This window comes from Elgaria multicarinata, chromosome 6 (genome assembly GCF_023053635.1).
Source record: "Elgaria multicarinata webbii isolate HBS135686 ecotype San Diego chromosome 6, rElgMul1.1.pri, whole genome shotgun sequence".
NCBI classification, from domain to species: domain Eukaryota; kingdom Metazoa; phylum Chordata; class Lepidosauria; order Squamata; family Anguidae; genus Elgaria; species Elgaria multicarinata.
The window spans coordinates 110079604-110098119 of NC_086176.1; the positions used below are offsets into that span (position 1 = coordinate 110079604).

At 46.0% G+C, this 18516-nt stretch overlaps 1 protein-coding gene across 1 annotated transcript in view; it reads right to left on the reverse strand.

Moving 5' to 3' along the window:
* Positions 1–8286: 8286 nt before the first annotated feature.
* The window catches only part of KATNAL2 (katanin catalytic subunit A1 like 2), a 44183-nt gene continuing 33953 nt past the window's right edge, over positions 8287–18516 (reverse strand). Inside the window, exons 13-16 of the mRNA XM_063128707.1 lie at positions 15118–15228; positions 13568–13730; positions 10784–10886; positions 8287–8464 (exon numbers count right to left, since the gene is read on the reverse strand). Coding sequence (XP_062984777.1) covers positions 8325–8464; positions 10784–10886; positions 13568–13730; positions 15118–15228 — 517 coding nt within the window. The 3' untranslated portion in view covers positions 8287–8324. The remainder of the gene's footprint in view (positions 8465–10783; positions 10887–13567; positions 13731–15117; positions 15229–18516) is intronic.

Below are 18516 nucleotides of genomic sequence, written 5' to 3' on the forward strand. Positions count from 1 at the left end.
CAGCGATCCTTGTTTACGCATGTAGGGAATCGTATAGTGCTGTTGTTTTTATCTAAACCAGTTTGGTTACTGCACATATTCGTGTTTTCAAGCCTTATATATGGAAAACGATGAGCCAAAAGCAGCCCAGAATGGCATTTGTTTTTCAACAGCCAATGGAAAAAGTAGGGTGATAAAAATGAATAAGGGTCGTTTTAAAAATATTTCCTCTAGAGCAGCCTTCCTCAACCTGGGGCGCTCCAGATGTGTTGGACTGCATCTCCCAGAATGCCCCAGGCTGGGGCGTTCTGGGAGTTGTAGTCCAGCACATCTGGAGCGCCCCAGGTTGAGGAAGGCTGCTCTAGAGGAAACGTGTCAAGAGACTTAGGGCATGTCTACACCTCCCAGCGATCCACGAAGGAGGAGGGAGTATCTCGCAATATACTGATCGCGAGATCCTCCCCCTGCGTTCACACGCGGTGCGTGACGTCCAGGGTGGAAGGAGGATGTTGCACCCGCCATATTTTTTTTAACAACACAGGAGCTGGAGTGCACCTGCGCTCCAGCAAAAAAGTGAAAATAAAGTAGAAGCCCCACTTCCGCTCCCCACCCCACCCCACCCTGATGGCCCTGGACTCTTCCATCCTGGCTCCTTCCCTTAGATGAGCCCCACTACTCGCAGGGAAGAGGGAAGAAGCTGGGCCGGTCGGCCACACCACCACGGTCCTTGGGATTGTCCCAGGACCGTGGGGAAAACCGAGAAAAAGGGGTATGGCAATATCCTGGGGAAATGGAGGGATTTATTTATTTATTACATTTTTATACCGCCCAATAGCCGAAGTTCTCAGGGCGGTTTACAAAAGTTAAAAACAGCGAACATTAAAAAGTATACAAAATTTAAAACCATAAAAAAAATAAAAAACAACAGTATAAAAACATTTAAAAACAACAGTTCTGGGGTCTGTTAAAAAACAAACAAACTTAGCATTGTTAAATGCTGTTAAATGCTTGGGAGAAGAGAAAAATCATCCCTCCCTTCTCCCGGGATCTCCTGTGTGTCATGTGGTAGCACAGGGACGATCCCTGGGATATTGCCCAATGTAGACATGCCGTGCAATCTTGTGCATGTGTAGGCAGGAAAAAAGTCCTTCAGTTCCCAGCATGCCTGGCTAAAGGGTTACTGTGAGTTGTAGGAGTTTTTTTCTGTCTAAGCGTGCATAGGATTGCACCCTTAAGGTTTAGGTGTTGAATTAATACTTAAAGAGATCAGAGGAACCTGCCTTATATTGAATCAAGACCATGGATTCGTTTAACCCAGTACCACCGACTCTGGCATTTGCCAAGCTCCTTTGCAGCATTGAACCTGGGCATCTAAAGCAGGTGCTTGGCCACTGAGCCACGGCCCTTTCCCGTTCCAGTACTGAGAATTCTTTCACAGTCACTTCTGACTCCTCGGTGACCCGTGTGGTAAGTAAATCCTAGGCGAAGAAAGAGAGAAGGTGGATACTGGAAACACTAGAGACATTGTGGGCATGGTATCTCCCCTGTATTTTTCCCCCTACAGCTTCCGGCTTAGCCCAAATATTAAGCAAGCATATCTTTAGTCTTTTAGTACTGTCCAAACTGCTTCTTAGCCACACAACGGTGCTACAAAGTACATTGGACAGATTTGCTCAAGGCTATCCAAGTAAACAAGGCCTTAAAACTGATTCGCCCATGCCTGATGGAGCACTGCCTCCCCTCTGCCCCAGAAAAGGCCTGAAGTGAACATGATGCTATAACTGCAGCGGTGGCAGCACTCGGCATGGGCTGCAGGCAGCTCCCCATCACCCTCCAAAAGTCAGGCAGGGAAAAGAACATTGATGGTTTGCCATCCAATTCAGCAGCAAACCATTTACACAGGCTTTCTGAGGACAAATTTAGCAGGAAAACAAGCATTATTTGTCCTCAGTAAGCCTGCAGAGCTACTATGGAGGCTTAGAAACGCCAAATTTAACTTGAAAACAAGCTAAACTTGTCCACGGCAAGCCCCATGGTGGTGTTTTCTTTTTTTAAAAAAAAATCCCATTGCTGCATCAACAGTAAGGAGCTGGACAATAACTGAGCTTGTATTTATTTATTTATTTATTTATTTATTACATTTTTATACCGCCCAATAGCCGAAGCTCTCTGGGCGGTTCACAAAAATTAAAACCACAGTAAAACACCCAACAGTTTAAAACACAATTACGAAATACAGTATAAAAAGCGCAACCAGGATAAAACCACACAGCAAAGTTGATATAGGATTAAAATACAGAGTTAAAACAGTAAAATTTAAATTTAAGTTAAAATTAAGTGTTAAAATACTGAGTGAATAAAAAGGTCTTCAGCTGGCGACGAAAGCAGTATAGTGTAGGCGCCAAGCGGACCTCTCTGGGGAGCTCGTTCCACAACCGGGGTGCCACAGCGGAGAAAGCCCTCCTCCTAGTAGCCACCTGCCTCACTTCCTTTGGCAGGGGCTCACGGAGAAGGCCCCCTGTAGATGATCTTAAGGTCCGGGTAGGTACATATGGGAGGAGGCGTTCCTTCAGATAACCTGGCCCCAAACCGTTTAGGGCTTTAAATGTCAATACCAGCACTTTGAATTGGGCCCGGACCTGGACTGGCAGCCAATGAAGTTGTAAAAGGACTGGCGTAATGTGATCTCGCCAGCCAGTCCCTGTTAATAACCTTGCTGCCCTGTTTTGCACCAGTTGAAGTTTCCGGACCGTTTTCAAAGGCAGCCCCACGTATAACGCATTGCAGTAATCCAAACGAGAGGTTATCAGAGCATGGATAACTGTAGCTAAGCTATCTCTGTCCAGATAAGGGCGCAGCTGGTATATCAGCCTGAGCTGATAAAAGGTGCTCTTTGCCACTGAGTTCACCTGTGCCTCAAGTGACAGTTCTGGATCCAAGAGCACCCCCAAACTACGGACCCGATCCTTTAGGGGGAGTGCAACCCCGTCCAGGACAGGGCAAACATCACCTCGCCGGACAGAAGAACCACCCGCTAACAGTACCTCCGTCTTGTCTGGATTGAGTTTCAGTTTATTAGCCCTCATCCAGTCCATTACCGTGCCCAGGCACTGGTTCAGAACAGCCACTGCCTCACCTGGGTTTGATGAAAAGGAAAGGTAGAGCTGGGTATCATCCGCATATTGATGACACCTCAGTCCACATCTCCGGATAACCTCCCCCAGCGGCTTCATGTATATGTTAAACAGCATAGGGGATAAGATAGAGCCCTGTGGAACCCCATGGCTTAGGTGCCACGGCACAGAGCAATAATCCCCCAGCACCACCTTCTGGAATCGGCCATCCAAGTAGGAGCGGAACCACTGCAACGCAGTACCTCCAACTCCCAGCTCAGACAACCTATCCAGAAGGATACCATGGTCGATGGTATCGAAGGCCGCTGAGAGGTCCAGGAGAACCAACAGGGTCGCACTCCCCCTGTCTCTCTCCCGACAGAGGTCATCCCACAGGGCGACCAAGGCAGTTTCTGTTCCAAAACCAGGCCTGAAGCCCGATTGAAATGGATCTAGATAATCCGTTTCATTCAAGAGTGCCTGGAGTTGTCCTGCAACCACCCGCTCAAGCACCTTGCCCAGGAAAGGGATATTAGCCACCGGCCTGTAGTTGTTAACATCTTCCGGGTCCAGATTAGGCTTCTTCAGGAGTGGTCTAATTACCGCCTCTTTTAAAGAGGCCGGCACCACTCCCTCTCTCAAGGAGGCATTTACAACCTCCTGGACCCAGCCGGCGATCCCCTCCTTATTTGATGTAATGAGCCACGAGGGGCAAGGGTCAAGCACACAGGTGGTCGACCGGACTTGGCCAAGCACCTTGTCCACATCCTCGGGCCTCACTAACTGAAACTCATCCAATAAAACTGAACCGGACGGCGCTCTGAACACCTCTACTAGTGGAGCTGCATTAAGTGTGATGTCCAATTCATGACGAATCTGAGCGACTTTATCTTCAAAGTGCCGTGCAAATTTGTCACAGCGTGCTACCGAGGGTTCCACCATCTCTCGCCCTGGCCCAGAGTGTAACAGGCCGCGAACCACCCGGAAAAGCTCCGCCGGACGACACTGAGAAGACGCAATGCTGGTGGAAAAGAACTGCCTCTTTGCCACCCTCACCGCCACAGAGTAGGCTCGATAGTGAGCTCTAACCCGTGTTCGATCAGACCCAGCACGAGTCTTCCTCCACCTGCGTTCTAGCCGTCTCCCCTCTTGCTTCATTGCCCTCAGCTCAGGTGTATACCAAGGAGCTGACCGGGCTCTGCTCAGAGGGAGAGGACGCTTGGGCGCGATCGTGTCAACCGCCCGAGTCATCTCTGCATTCCACAGAGCGACCTGGGCTTCGACAGGAGCACCGGCCATATCAGCAGGAAAATCCCCCAGAGCCCTCTGGAATCCATCGGAGTCCATTAGCCTCCGGGGGCGGACCATTTTAATAGGCCCCCCACCCTTGCAGAGGGGAAAGGCCGCCGAGAGTCTAAACCTCAGTAGGAAGTGATCTGACCATGACAAGGGGGTAGATGTTAGTTCCCCCACTTCCAGATCACCATCCTCCTGCCCAGTCGAGAAAACCAGATCAAGCGTGTGTCCCTTTGCGTGTGTTGGGCCGATGACATGTTGAGACAGCCCCATGGTTGTCATGGCAGCCATGAAGTCCTGAGCCGCTCCAGAGACAGCAGCCTCGGCATGGAAGTTGAGATCCCCCAGAACCACCATCCTGGGGGTTCTCAACACCAGGTCCGAGACAACCTCCGTCAGCTCAGGCAGGGAGACTGTGGGGCAGCGGGGTGGACGGTACACCAGCAGAATCCCTAATCTGTCTCGAGTACCCAACACACAGTACAGACACTCAAGATCAGCACTCGACTGAACAGGAAGCCTAGAGAGGGAGATTGTATTCCTATAGACCACGGCAACCCCCCCTCCCCGGCCCTCGAGTCTGTGCTGGTGCTGCACCGAGTACCCAGGAGGGCAGAGCTGGGTGAGAGCAACCCCTCCCAGTTCCCCCACCCAGGTCTCAGTGATGCACACCAGGTCAGCCCCCTCATCCACAATCAGATCATGGATGAGAGAGATTTTGTTTTGGACTGACCTGGCATTCAGCAGCAGCACCACCAGACCCGAGAGCAAGCTGATAAGGCCGCCAGGAACCATCTGGTTGGGGGAAGGACTAGAAGAGGGGACAGCTGTAAGGAATTGTATGTGTGTATACCAGTGCTAAGCCTTGGGACAAAACCAAACTGACTCTTCTCGATCCTCCCAGAGTGCAGGACACGGAATAATGGGCTCAGGTTAAAGGAAGCTAGATTCCAGCTGGACATCAGGAAAAACTTCCTGACTGTTAGAGCAGTACACCAATGGAACCAGTTACCTAGGGAGGTGGTGGGCTCTCCCACACTAGAGGCCTTCAAGAGGCAGCTGGACAACCCTCTGTCAGGGATGCTTTAGGGTGGATTCCTGCATTGAGCAGGGGGGTGGACTTGATGGCCTTATAGGCCCCTTCCAACTCTACTATTCTATGATTCTATGAAATTGCATGCTTACCTGAATGAAGCTTCTTGATTCCTGATGAGGCCTCCAGATCAACCACAGTAAGAACGTAAGAAGAGCCCTGCTGGATCAGACCAAAGGTCCATCTAGTCCATCTAGTTCACACAGTGGCCAACCAGCTGTCAACTAGGGACCCACAAGCAGGACACAGTACAACAGCACACACACACCCACCCATGTTCCCCAGCAGCTGGTGCACACAGGCTTACAACCTTGGATACTGGAGGTAGCATTATACTATTTATTTATACTATTCCAGAGTAACAGTTTTTATTTTCGTGCTGCATAGTAAACAGGACAATGAGAGTCATTAGGGTCATTAGGACCCTAAAGGGTCATAAATGACCCATAAAGGGTCATTAGGACCCTTTATCACAAAATACCAAGGAATTTTGTTTAGTTTACTTACCAAGCGTAGCCTCTTCCTTTCTCTTGATCCAATTTAAATACAGAGAGGCTGTATCTTCATCAGTGATCCTTAATCCAGAGCAGTCCTGTCGTTTATCATCATATTCCTGGCTGAATTTCTACCAGCCCATTAATACGGACCAGGGTTGTTTTTCAAATTTTATGTAAAAATTAAACCTTTCAGAGTTTTACAGATGTTTTAATTAGGTGAGGTTATTAACAGGAATGGCTTGGAAACAAAGATCTGGTCTATAAGAGCTTATAGACCATGAATGTCTGAAGTTAGGCGTCACCGGGGCCCTATTAAGTTGACAGTTGCAAGGTTTTATTGTGTTGGGGGGTGTCCCCCAACCCTTTTCTAACACAAAGCCTGGGTGGGGGAGAGGAATCCTTCAGAAACCATAGGGACACATTCCCCACTTTTATGGGGTTTTGTTAGTACAGTTGTAAAATGAAATTGCAATTTGAACCAAACCCCATCCGTCCTGCACATGTTAACTGCACCAAAGCCGAACTAACTTTTGTAATGACAATAAATGGCTTTTCTGGTCCGTTTGCGAAACTGTAAGAATGGAAGCCCTTTACAATTAACTTTATAGCGCTCCTGAGTGTTGAATTATTAGAGTGTAATTGTTGTTTGGGCTTTACTGGAAGTAAACTACACTCTCTTTTGGGAGGAAAGCACACCAGGATTACTTCAGAGCAGCCTACCCCAATCTGGTGCCTTCCAGATGTGCTGGATTTCAGTTCCCATTATCCCCAGCTAGTGGGGAAGGTTACTATTGAGCATAGTCCAATGAAACAAGATTGGGAATGCTGATCTGATAGAACATGTTTAGCACTGAGAAGAGAAGATTGAGGGGAGACATGATAGCACTCTTCAAATACTTGAAAGGTTGTCAGACAGAGGAGGGCCAGGATCTCTTCTCGATCCTCCCAGAGTGCAGGACACGGAATAATGGGCTCAAGATACAGGAAGCCAGATTCCAGCTGGACATCAGGAAAAACGTCCTGACTGTTAGAGCAGTACGACAATGGAACCAGTTACCTAGGGAGGTTGTGGGCTCTCCCACCCTAGAGGCCTTCAAGAGGCAGCTGGACAACCATGTGTCAGAGATGCTTTAGGGTGGATTCCTGCACTGAGCAGGGGGTTGGACTCAATGGCCTTGAAGGCCCCTTCCAACTCTGCTATTCTATGATTCTATGACTCTCCCTCCGTATGTATAGGAGTAGTTTTTCCTCCAGTTTTCAGTAGTTTAAGTACGCTGAAAGATCAGGATGCTTTAAGGTACATTCCTGGACTGAGCAAGGGGTTGGACTTGATGTCTTATAAGCCCCTTCCAACTCTACTATTCTATGATTCTATGAACAGTGCAACCATGTAGCCAAAGTTAAGCATCGCTTAATTCTCACTGATTTCAGAAGGAAAGGTTAAGCACAAACTTAAATCTGTCCTGCTGAAGTCAATGGAAAACGAAAACAAAAGTGAAGGAATTATCAAAAGGCGGCTTATTTTATTTGAGCCAGAGGCATTTCGGAAAGATTACTTTCGATCTTCAGGGGCTAGTCTATAAAAATATACATTTATATTACTTTTTAAGCATCCCCTGTCCTGTTTAGATGTGGAACTCCCATAGATACATTACACAAAAAACTGTTGGGAGACGGTCCACATTTCTCATCTCACTTGGCCCTAAGACTCCAATAACCCTTTCACAAAAGGAAAATAATCTTGGAAAAGTCTACATAGGATTCTTAAATGACTGAGGCAAAGGGAACAACAGGTACCAGCCTTTGCACAAGTAAATAAAATCCCAAAATACATCCCTAAGGGGACCAAATCATTTATTCTTCATTGTTGTCAGTCTTGCTCAAGATCTATTAGTTTGATACAAGGATCTAACTAAACATCGTTCATTCCAGTATTGCAATAGTATCTCTGTTTCTCCAAGGAGGAGAGTTCCAGCAGCAAAAAAAAAACCTAGTATGGTCAGTCAGTAAGATGGGTCCTAGATGTCAGCTGGATGACATAAAAATGCCAATTGGTTTTAGGCGTTAAAATATTGTGCAAAATGTTGCTCTTGTATCTTAAATAGAGGGCTACCAGATGGAGAAAGGTTCTCCAAAAAACAATTAGCAACCTCCACCTCCATCATCCAAAATTAGCAAACACCTCTGAGAATGGCCCATTCACTTTCTCCTGACGTTGTCTTTGAAAGCAAAAATAAACTCTTTTAATATACGTCTTCAGCCACTCGCTCGCAGAAATTTGCTGGGATTGCCTTTTCAGGGAGATGGTTGAAATCTTGGCTTAAGGTTTCAGAAACTAAGTCCGGCTCAGACGGATTCAAATTCTCTTTGCCAGTCGGCATATTTTTGGCTTAAATTCTTAGCCGAGGGTTTGGTGTGAGCAATCACGTCCAGGAAGTCTTCCGTGGTGACGACGTCCAGTTGGATTATGGGCAAGTCCCCGCTGTCTGGAGGAAGGAGAGCAGCGGCTAAAAATCCACAGGTTCCCAACCGCGGCCCTTTGGGGCAAAAATGGGTGAGTGAATGACTCAAGCCTCCAGGCTGAATGGCGTCCGGCCCAAATGATGGCAGGACCACCGAAGGAAGCAGAGCTCTGAGATGCTCTTGTTCTAGAGCAGAGCTTTCCAAACTGTGTGTCGCAACACGTTAGTGCAGCCTTCCTCAACCTGGGGTGCTCCAGATGTGTTGGACTACAACTCCCAGAATGCCCCAGCCAGCTGGCTGGGGCATTCTGGGAGATGCAGTCCAACACATCTGGAGCCCCCCAGGTTGAGGAAGGCTGCGTTAGTGTGTCAGCTGCAGTGTGTAGGTGTGTCGCGCGAACGTAACGAGAAACCTCTGAGTCTCTGTGAAATAAGCAATACCAACTTGCATGTATTTTTACGCAGCAAAGGTGCCGATTAGTATGGTGCACTAGCATATTCCCCTTCCGTCGTATCCGTGTATGCACACCACAGTCGAGGGATCATACAGGTACTGCGCATGCGCAGTATGCATAGTCGGGTCGAAACAGCTGATTCCGCGTCACTTCCGGTGACGCAGCTGCACCTGAAGTGACGCATTCGAGAAATTCCATGGGTCCAGTTTTTTGATAGAACACCGTCTCAACCGTCGCTCGATAGCAGCTCGACAAAATTGGTTCAATGTGAAAAGTCTTGGAAAAGTATGTTATTATCTTGCAAATCATATCTTTTTAAAAATATAAATGAAAGGTTTTCATGAGATATGTTGTGTCCCCATACATTTCGTTATTACAATTTATGTATGTGTCCGTATCTCTTATAAGGGGTTAGTTTAACCTCCGGTTTGCTAGTAAAAATGAATTACTGTGTCGCGAAATGATGCATGTCTAAAAAGTGTGTCACCAACATGAAAAGTTTGGAAAGCTCTGCTCTAGAGGGTTTTCTTTAAGGGGACGGGGAGAAGGTTCCTCTAAGACCTAAGTGAACTACCCCTTTGGGATTTGCCAGAATTTGACAGTCAGGAACAGATCTCCTTCCCCAAAAGCTTTGTCGTGTGTGTGTGTGTGTGTGTGTGTGTGTGTGTGTGTGTATGTGTATGTGTGTATACAAACACACACACACACACACACACACACACACACACATATATATATATATACACACTCACACATACAGTGGCAGCCAAAATTGTGGACACTTTTTGAAATCTTCATGTTTTGCAACTTTGCATGCTTACAGTAAATGTTCTGTTTCACGAAATTCAAATGTTTATAGATCAGTTGAAAGGCCTGATTCACGTAATACAACAATCCTGCTTCTTTTCCTGGGTGTCCAATCAACTCTTTTCTTTGGTGCCATTGCTCTGTTTACGATGTACGTACGCACACTTTTAATTTGAGAAATACCTCAAATATTCACAGTCTCCAATTGCGCTTCAGTTACAGAACAAACAGCAAAACTGACTTTCCCCAACTTGAAACGTGATGTATCGCAGCTACTGCCACGTGATTGGTCCCCAGAACAAGGACTGTGATTGGCCAGTAGGGTTTGCAATTCCAATCCGCTTCTTCACTCAATCACACCTGTTTGTTTTTAGGCTAAAATAAGCAAAACTTTTTTTTGTACTGCAGATATTTGCGTTCTGTGTTTTTGTATTGAATTCAGCATTACATTCTCTTTCAATTGATATATAAACATTTGAATTTCTTGAAACAGAACATTTTCTATAAGCATGCAAATTTGAAAAACATGAACATTTCAAAAAGTGTCCACAATTTTGGCTCCCACTGTATGTATTTGTGTGTATGTATGTATACATATATGATTGACACTTTCGGCACATTATAAAGCAGCCTACCACAGTCTGGTCTCCATCACCACCCAATGTGTTGGAGTGCAACTCCTAGAGCATTTCCAGCCAACACGGTCAGTACTGGCTGGGGATTATGGGAGATGCAGTCCAAAACACTGGAAGGGTACCAAATTGGGTAAAGGCTGCTATAAAGACTAACAGGTTCATTACTAGTTTAATGCCACAATAAATTGTGGGAAGAAGAAGAGGAGGAGGTGAAATGTAAATAAATAACTAAATAAATGAATAAATAGTGCCATAATTCATGGAGGTTCCTTCTTGCCAAGAAGGTTGGAGGAACTACTCTTCACCAACCAAAATTAACGTGACTATCAGGAAATTGAATGCTGCCACCTGCTGTTATATTTATAGAGCTGTACATCACATACCCCAGGAAGATACTTGGTTAGCGTCTCCCCCCCCCCCCCTTTATACAGGAGGGTTTACTGTACCTGGCTGATGATTTTCAAGGGCATTGAAGATTTTTCTCACGGGACGCATAGCAGCTTCTTTGCAGACCAACTTAATGTCGGACCCGGAGTACCCTTCCATCTCCTAGTGCATAATCAGAAAGACACATTTTGATCTGTAGAGACTTCCGTCCCACCGTAGATGGTTGCAAAGCTAGTATTGAACAGAACTGGGGGTGGTGGGTGGTGATTAAACTAGGGTGACCATATGAAAAGGAGGACAGGGCTCCTGTATCTTTAACAGTTGTATTGAAAAGGGAATTTCAGCAGGTGTCATTTGTATATATGGAGAACCTGGTGAAATTCCCTCTTCATCACAACAGTGAAAGCTGCAGGTGCCCTGCCCTCTTTTAAATCTGGTCACAGTATAGCTGCAGTATAGCTCCTGCAGCTTTAACTGTGGTGGTGAAGAGGGAATTTCACCAGGTTCTCCATATCTACAAATGACACCTGCTGAAATTCCCTTTTCCATGCAGCCGTTAAAGAGACAGGAGCCCTGTCCTCCTTTTCATATGGTCGCCCTAATTAAACAGGGAAAAGGTTGTGAGGAACCTTCCCCCATGAGAGCCTTATCTGCCACGTTCATTTAGAACACAGTTCTCCCTAATATTATTCTTTTTCTAATTCTCACCCTTTCCAAATAAAGTTGAACTGACTGTCCCAGCTACGATCTGCTCGGTACACGTTGCTCTTCCTGGCCCAGGCTTCCTGCCTCTCATCTGGCAGTCGTCCCACTGATACAAAGTCAGGTAGTTGGGCTATTTTAGCTTATGCAGCTGCTGGGCTACTAATCATACCTTTTAATGTCTATATGAAAGTGGCGGGTGAGGTCATCAGGGGACTTAAGAGTGAAGTGTCACCACTATGCAGACGGCACCCGGCTCTATTACACTTTGCCATCGGAGGCAGGTGAGATTCTGGGGCAGGGAAACACCAGACAACGTAAGATGATATGAGCCCTGTTTGTAAAACAGGGGTCAGAATCTTTAAGGCCTAGGATCAGGACCTGCATCAACGGTAGGGGTGGTGGGGCACCTGCCAAGGGTCCACAACCCAGCCGGGGCCCCTCTGACAACAGCCCCTTCTTCTCTGCTTTGCCCTACTTGATCGCCTGTCTCTTGGTCTGGCTCAGACAACAGAGGTGGTGGTGGTGAGGAGGAGGAGGAGGAGGAGGAGGAAGAGGAAGAGCAGTGGGGACAACAATGGCGAGTAGTCAGACTCCAAATCGCGCGAAGGACTGGTTCCTCTCTATTCGGCACTGATTGGGCCTCATCTTAAGTATTGTGTCCAGTTCTGAGCATCACGCTTCAAGAAGGATGTGGACGAGATGGAGGGGGTTCAGAGGAGGGCAACACGGATGATCAGGGGTCTGGAAACAAAGCCCTACGAAGAGAGACTGAAAGAACTGGGCATGTTTAGCCTGGAGAAGAGAAGATTGAGGGGAGTCATGATAGCACTCTTCAAATACTTGAAAGGTTGTCACACAGAGGAGGGCCAGGATCTCTTCTCCATCATCCCAGAGTGCAGGACATGGAATAATGGGCTCAAGGAAGCCAGATTCCGGCTGGACATCAGGAAAAACTTCCTGGCTGTTAGAGCAGTACGATAATGGAACCAATGCCCTAGGGAGGTTGTGGGCTCTCCCACACTAGAGGCAGCTGGACAGCCATCTGTCAGGGCTGCTTTAGGGTGGATTCCTGCAATGAGCAGGGGGTTGGACCCGATGGCCTTACAGGCCCCTTCCAACTCTGCTATTCTATGATTCTATGACTCCCTGACAGAGGGGGGTCCATTGAGGGTGCTGGCACTGCAGACCATTTTATTTTTACATTTCTTTTCTTTGTGCAGACCTGCTCCCCCGTTTCCCCAAGCCGAATCTCAAAACTGTTTTTAAAACACAACTCCAGTTCAGAAATCTCTTGCCGTACAGCCCTGCTTTTTAGGAAACCCCAACACAAATGGAAAGGACCCTCGGGCGCATGAAACCAGCTGCACCGTTCCTTGCATCCTGGCCACTTGGGTTGGGAAGAAGGGATTGGCCTTGAGACAAAAGGGATTTGTGACTGGCTGTTTTGTCGTCCCAAAAGAGAACTCCAAGGAGCCCTGTTGGATCAGAGCGATGACACAGCTACGTCCGGCGTTCTACTTCCTTCAGTGGCCCAAACAGAAGCCTCAGGAAGCCGACAAGCAGGGCAAGACGGCCACAGCCCCTCCCTCACTGTTGCGGCCCACCGACTGGAGGCTCAGGGCCTCTAAACTTGTGGGCCTCTGTACGGTCATCAACACCTGTCTAACAGTTCTGCCGCTGTTGAAGCATTTGGTTTGTCTCTGGTGACTAAGAAAAAAACAACCCTTTTGTAGGGCTTTAACTAAAAACTAAAAACAGTGTGAGACTACTATTTAGAGTCTGAAAACCCTACTCCCACGGCTTTTGCTCGCACACGGCGAAAATGAAACTGTTTCTCTGATGAAGTCTAGCATGACGAAACGGGGTTATTACCGGATGCCTGTAACTTATGAAAAACAACTCAGTTATTTATCTGTTTCATTAAGAATCTACCTACTTAATTGCGTAAAATCCAGACTTGAGATATAACCAGTTAGTTGACGTAATTGTCCTATAAATAACTTTTATTTGTGTTGTATGAAAATAATTTATCTTATACGCAATTGTGGGTTTTTTGGTATTGTTTGTTTTCGGCCATCACCACTGACAGAAGAGCCTTTGCGATCTGCGATGGGCAGCCGGACCTGCTCTCTCCTCACCTGACTGAGCAAGGTATAGTTTAAGTCTGTCCTCAGCTCCACTCCTCCGCTGTTGCTCACCGACGGAAGCCAGTGCTGGACCATCGCCTGCCTTGCCTCTGGGTTTGGGAGGTCCACCAGGATCCTCTTTTCCAGCCGCCGCAACATGGCACAATCCAATTCCCTGAGAAGAGAGAAGAGCTTCCTGGGTAATAATTACACAGGTCAAAGCACTTCACAGACATACATAGAATCATAGAATAGCAGAGTTGGAAGAGGCCTATAAGACCATCGAGTCCAACCCCCTGCTCAATGCAGGAATCCACCCTAAAGCATCCTTGACAGATCACTGTCCAGCTGCCTCTTGAAGGCCTCTAGTGTGGGAGAGCCCACAACCTCCCTAAGTCACTGGTTCCATTATCGTACTGCTCTAACAGTCAGAAAGTTTTTCCTGATGTCCAGCTGGAATCTGGCTTCCTGTAACTTGAGCCCGTTATTCCGTTATCTTGCTCTTCTTACAATCACTCTGTAAGATAGGTCAGTGTTTGTTTGTTTGATTTGTGCCTTGCCTTTCCACCAAGAAAATGGTGCTCAAGGTGGGTAAATTTCAGAAGGTAGATAAAAACAATTACAATACATTAAAAAAAAACACAAAAGACAGAATAAAAACAGCACCCAGCCCAACAGGCCAGGTTTTCATGCCAAAAGTCTTTGAAGAGAAATGTCTTTGCCTGCTGATGGGAGGACAGTGGAGACAGAGCCAAGCAAGCCTCCTGCAGCAGGGAGTTCCATATACTGGGAGCAGCCACCGAGAAGGCCCTCTCTTGCGTCACCACCAAATGCCTCTGAAGTACTATTGCTATTATTATCATAACCCTCACCTTGTAGACAGCATACTGGGGCTGAGAGCAAGAGAACGGAGCCTGCCCTAAGACCACCTAGTGAATTCATGGCAGGAAGAAGATTTGAATTGGAACCTCCTAATTCGCCATTACACTATACTAGTCCCTTTTCCTTGTTATTTCTTTATAAAGTAACTGAAGATACTAAACGGTATATATTTTCCACCATTCTCCATTCCCCCCTCCCCCGACCAGATTTAAGCGACATTAAAAAAAAACTGAAGGGTTTTAGCCTGAAACTTTTAAAAGTCACCTATTAATACCAATAAAATCCAACCTTCCCTATTTATAGAGCATATCTTTTCTGAGCGCTGCATGTTTTAAGCACCTTATGAGTTTCTTTGCTGAAAACCTTCTTTAGCTTAACCATAGTAAATAACTTGGCTATCAAGTCCCTTTTTAAATATTAGCAGCTGGCTTGCGCTGGCATATGTTGCCTTTACAAAGGATTATCCACTCTTGTGGCGCAAACAACAAGAACTGCAGAAGCAAAAATAATAATAAATAAATAATAAATAATAAAAAAAAAACCAAGTAAAAAGCTCCCAATTAATCTTTGAAGGCTTTAACCAAATATCAAGGCTTTTACTGCTCTGAGTCTAAGTAAAATCTTTATCTGTGTTTAGAGGCTCACGCAAATGTATTCAAAGCGTACTCTGGATCTCTTACCAGGGCAAGTTGGAAGCTGCTAAAACAAAGACAAGATCATCCGATCGGGCCAAGCCGTCCATCTGCACCAATAATTCAGTTTTCATCCGCCGGCTTCCTTCGTGTTCACCGCTTCCAAGATGTATTTGGAGGGGGGGGACGGGGGAAAGGGGGAAATGTTATTCCTTAGCCTCATCAAAACAATCCCCTTTAGGGACGGATGTAGAAACCCAGCCATGCATTTTGTGCGTCTTCCACACCCCCAAATTCCAAGTGTGGCTGAGTTCCATTAGCTAAAACCTAAGCATTACGTCCAACTTCGGGACGATTAATGCCCAGAAGTTAATTCTACGATGAATCCACTCATAAGAGAACCCAAATGAAAGCAAATGCACACTCTGGAGTTTTATCTTTGCATGCAGATTAATAGAAGAGGCACTGAGCAAATACCAGAGCTGGCATTTAGTGAGAAGGCTATTAAACCTTGAGTTGGATAATGCTGGATAATTACAGAGAACAGAAAGAGGCCAAAACTCAGTGGTAGAATGCAGGCTTTGCTCATCTGATCCTACGTTCCAAAGCAGACAGCCTCCCGAGTGCCATTTTTGGTGGAAAGGTGGGACACAAGTCAAATAAATAAATAATGTACAGCAGACTGCCATTTCTTGGTTGTCAAAGCAACCCTTCATCGTTGAAACTTGAGTGAGCACAGTATACAGCGCTGCCTAAATGACCTTCCATCGATTTTTTGAAACGTACCCTAGGTCATTCAAAGCTGGCAGCATGTGCTCAGTATCTTCCATCTTGAGAGGGAATACGGCCTAGTGGTCTGACTCAGTATAAGGCAACTTCCCATGTCAACAGTCCAATTCTTAGAGGAGAAAAGCTGAATGTTTGGGAAAGGTTCTAATCTTCAGCTCAAAGGACTCATTGGCTTGCAGGACTGAACCTTAAGAAACCACGGGTAGGATTCTCAATTTTAGCATGTGTGTGTGTGTATATGTGTATAAATATATCTTATATAAGAATATGGTAGTGTGAGGCTTTTTACTCGAGATCTTCCTGACCAATTTTGCTCATTTTTGTTTTAAACCGAAGCTTGAGCAGTGTAGATGTGCAGAAAAGTTTGAAATTTCAAAAAAAGTTCAAAGCTAGAGCTTTGGGCAGCTCAGGAAGGGAGAAGGGATGATGCAAAGGGGAGGTTAATGCATCTGCCTCACACTGTGCATGTAATGTTACGGGTGACACAGTGACTGCGTTCAGACAATATGATAGTCAACAGTGGGGTAATAATCAACTCGAGAGTTGTTTATCTAGATCAGCCTTCCTCAACCTGGGGCACTCCAGATGTGTTGGACTGGCTGGGGCATTCTGGGAGTTGTAGTCCAACACATCTGGAGCGCCCCAGGTTGAGGAAGGCTGATCTAGGGGTTACTCCCCACATAACATGATAATAATGAACCGTGGCGTGGATTAGGATCAGTGTTGCCTGTTAGTCCACCCTGAGTTGACTCACTCATCTCCTGCCCTCTCCCCTCCTCTCAGTCCTCCTGCTAGTATCCCATCAGCCATTGCTGCCGAAAATCTAACCTGCCAACTAGACTAGAGCAGCAGCCACCACTTCGACCGCTCTTGCCTTACGACTCTGTGGCTGACGAAATAACCAACAGCGGCCGAGGAAATAACCAACGCTGCCCACCACACAACACGATAACCCATGGTGGGTTAAATAACCAACTGTCAACTATTTAAACCACCATTGGTTATTATGTTGTCTGTACCCTGTCAGTGTGAGCACGTGCACATGTAATAACGCTTACTCCTGTGAGTTCCCAGAATGCTGGGACAATGAAAAGACAGGCACAGAACGTTGGGAAAGGGGCAGAAGAAAAGTCAAGTTGGTAATACTTATAGGAGCAAGAAGAGAAGCTCAGGAAAAAGAACTAAAGGACACCAGAGGGAGAAGAGAAAGAAAAATCTTACATGTGTTTTTGACCTCAAACTTCAAAAAATGGTAAATGTTCTTTTTAAAAAATATTTTTGTTTTGTTTTCACCTTTGCCAGTTTATTTTTAGTACATTTACTTTAAAGGTGTAAAGTTGTTCCAGTCGCAAGGGAGACGGGCAAACAATTTTTTATCGCACCATTCTCAGACTATTAGTTCGTGTGTGTGTTATATAGCAATAAAGGTGGGTATCGGAGCCATTGGCAAAGCTTATAACTCTTTCCTCACTTTGGGCCAAATCTATAGCGCTGTAACAGAATCATCATAGCATAACCTCATACAATGGTCATCAAGACTGCTCAAACTCTGGAAGCGCTTCCCATATAATAAGCACCTCAACGCATGGGCCCACGTCATCGTGAAGAAAAGAGTAAGGGGAGCAGACTGGGTACATAATGCCTTAAGAATCCTACCTTTTTAAAGGTATGGAGCCTCCCATCTCCAACACAGCTGCATAACCGTCGGAAATCCACAGGGGAAGCTCATCTCCACTGCATAAAAAGCTTCCCCTGTTGATTTATGTGGGTTACGCAGCTGTTCATTTTGCTTCTAACAGTTACAAGCAGACCTCCCAAAATACAGTGGCGTCTATCTGTAAAAGCAAAACCCCAGATCCTCTATCTGTAAAAAGAAGAGAGAGAGAGGGAGAGAGGTCTGAATGATGTATATACATTGGAGGGCTACCCAATGGCTCCTTCAGACAGGAAAAGGCCTGTGTCAGCCTTCCCCAACTTGCTATCCTCCAGATGTCTTAGACTTCAACACCCAACAGCCCCAGCCAACATAGCCAATGGTTAGAGATGATGGGAGCTGAAATCCAAAGCATCTTGAAGGCACAGGTTGGGGAAGGGTGCCCTAAGCTGTTCCATATCCAGCAGAGGCTGTATTTCCCCTTGTGAGGCCTACATGGGCAAGGTAATAGAGCCAGGCCTTGGAGGCCTGGGGTTCTTCTGTTGGGAAGGGGGTATCCCTGAGAGCAGTAGTTTCATTTCTCCAGTTAAGGTTTTTCCCCACAAAGTGGAAACTTTACTTTCTGTTTTGGGAGGAAGAGGGAGCAGAGTCAGGAAAGACCAGAGCCAGAGAAAGACCAGACCATAAGGAAGGAGTCGAAAGATGCAGCTGAAGAGGTCTAGGTGCAGCTTAGGGTAAAAACTTGCATTTTTGAAACTTTTATTTTCTTTAGATTGTAAGCCTATGCGGCAGAGTCTTGCTATTTACTGTTTTACTCTGTACAGCACCATGTACATTGATGGTGCTATATAAATAAATAATAATAATAATAATAATAATTTTAATCCCTTTGTATCACTCAGCTCTATTCAGTATTATTTATTTATTTATTTATTTATTTAGCACCATCAGTGTACATGGTGCTGTACAGAGTAAAACAATAAAATAGCAAAACCATACAACAT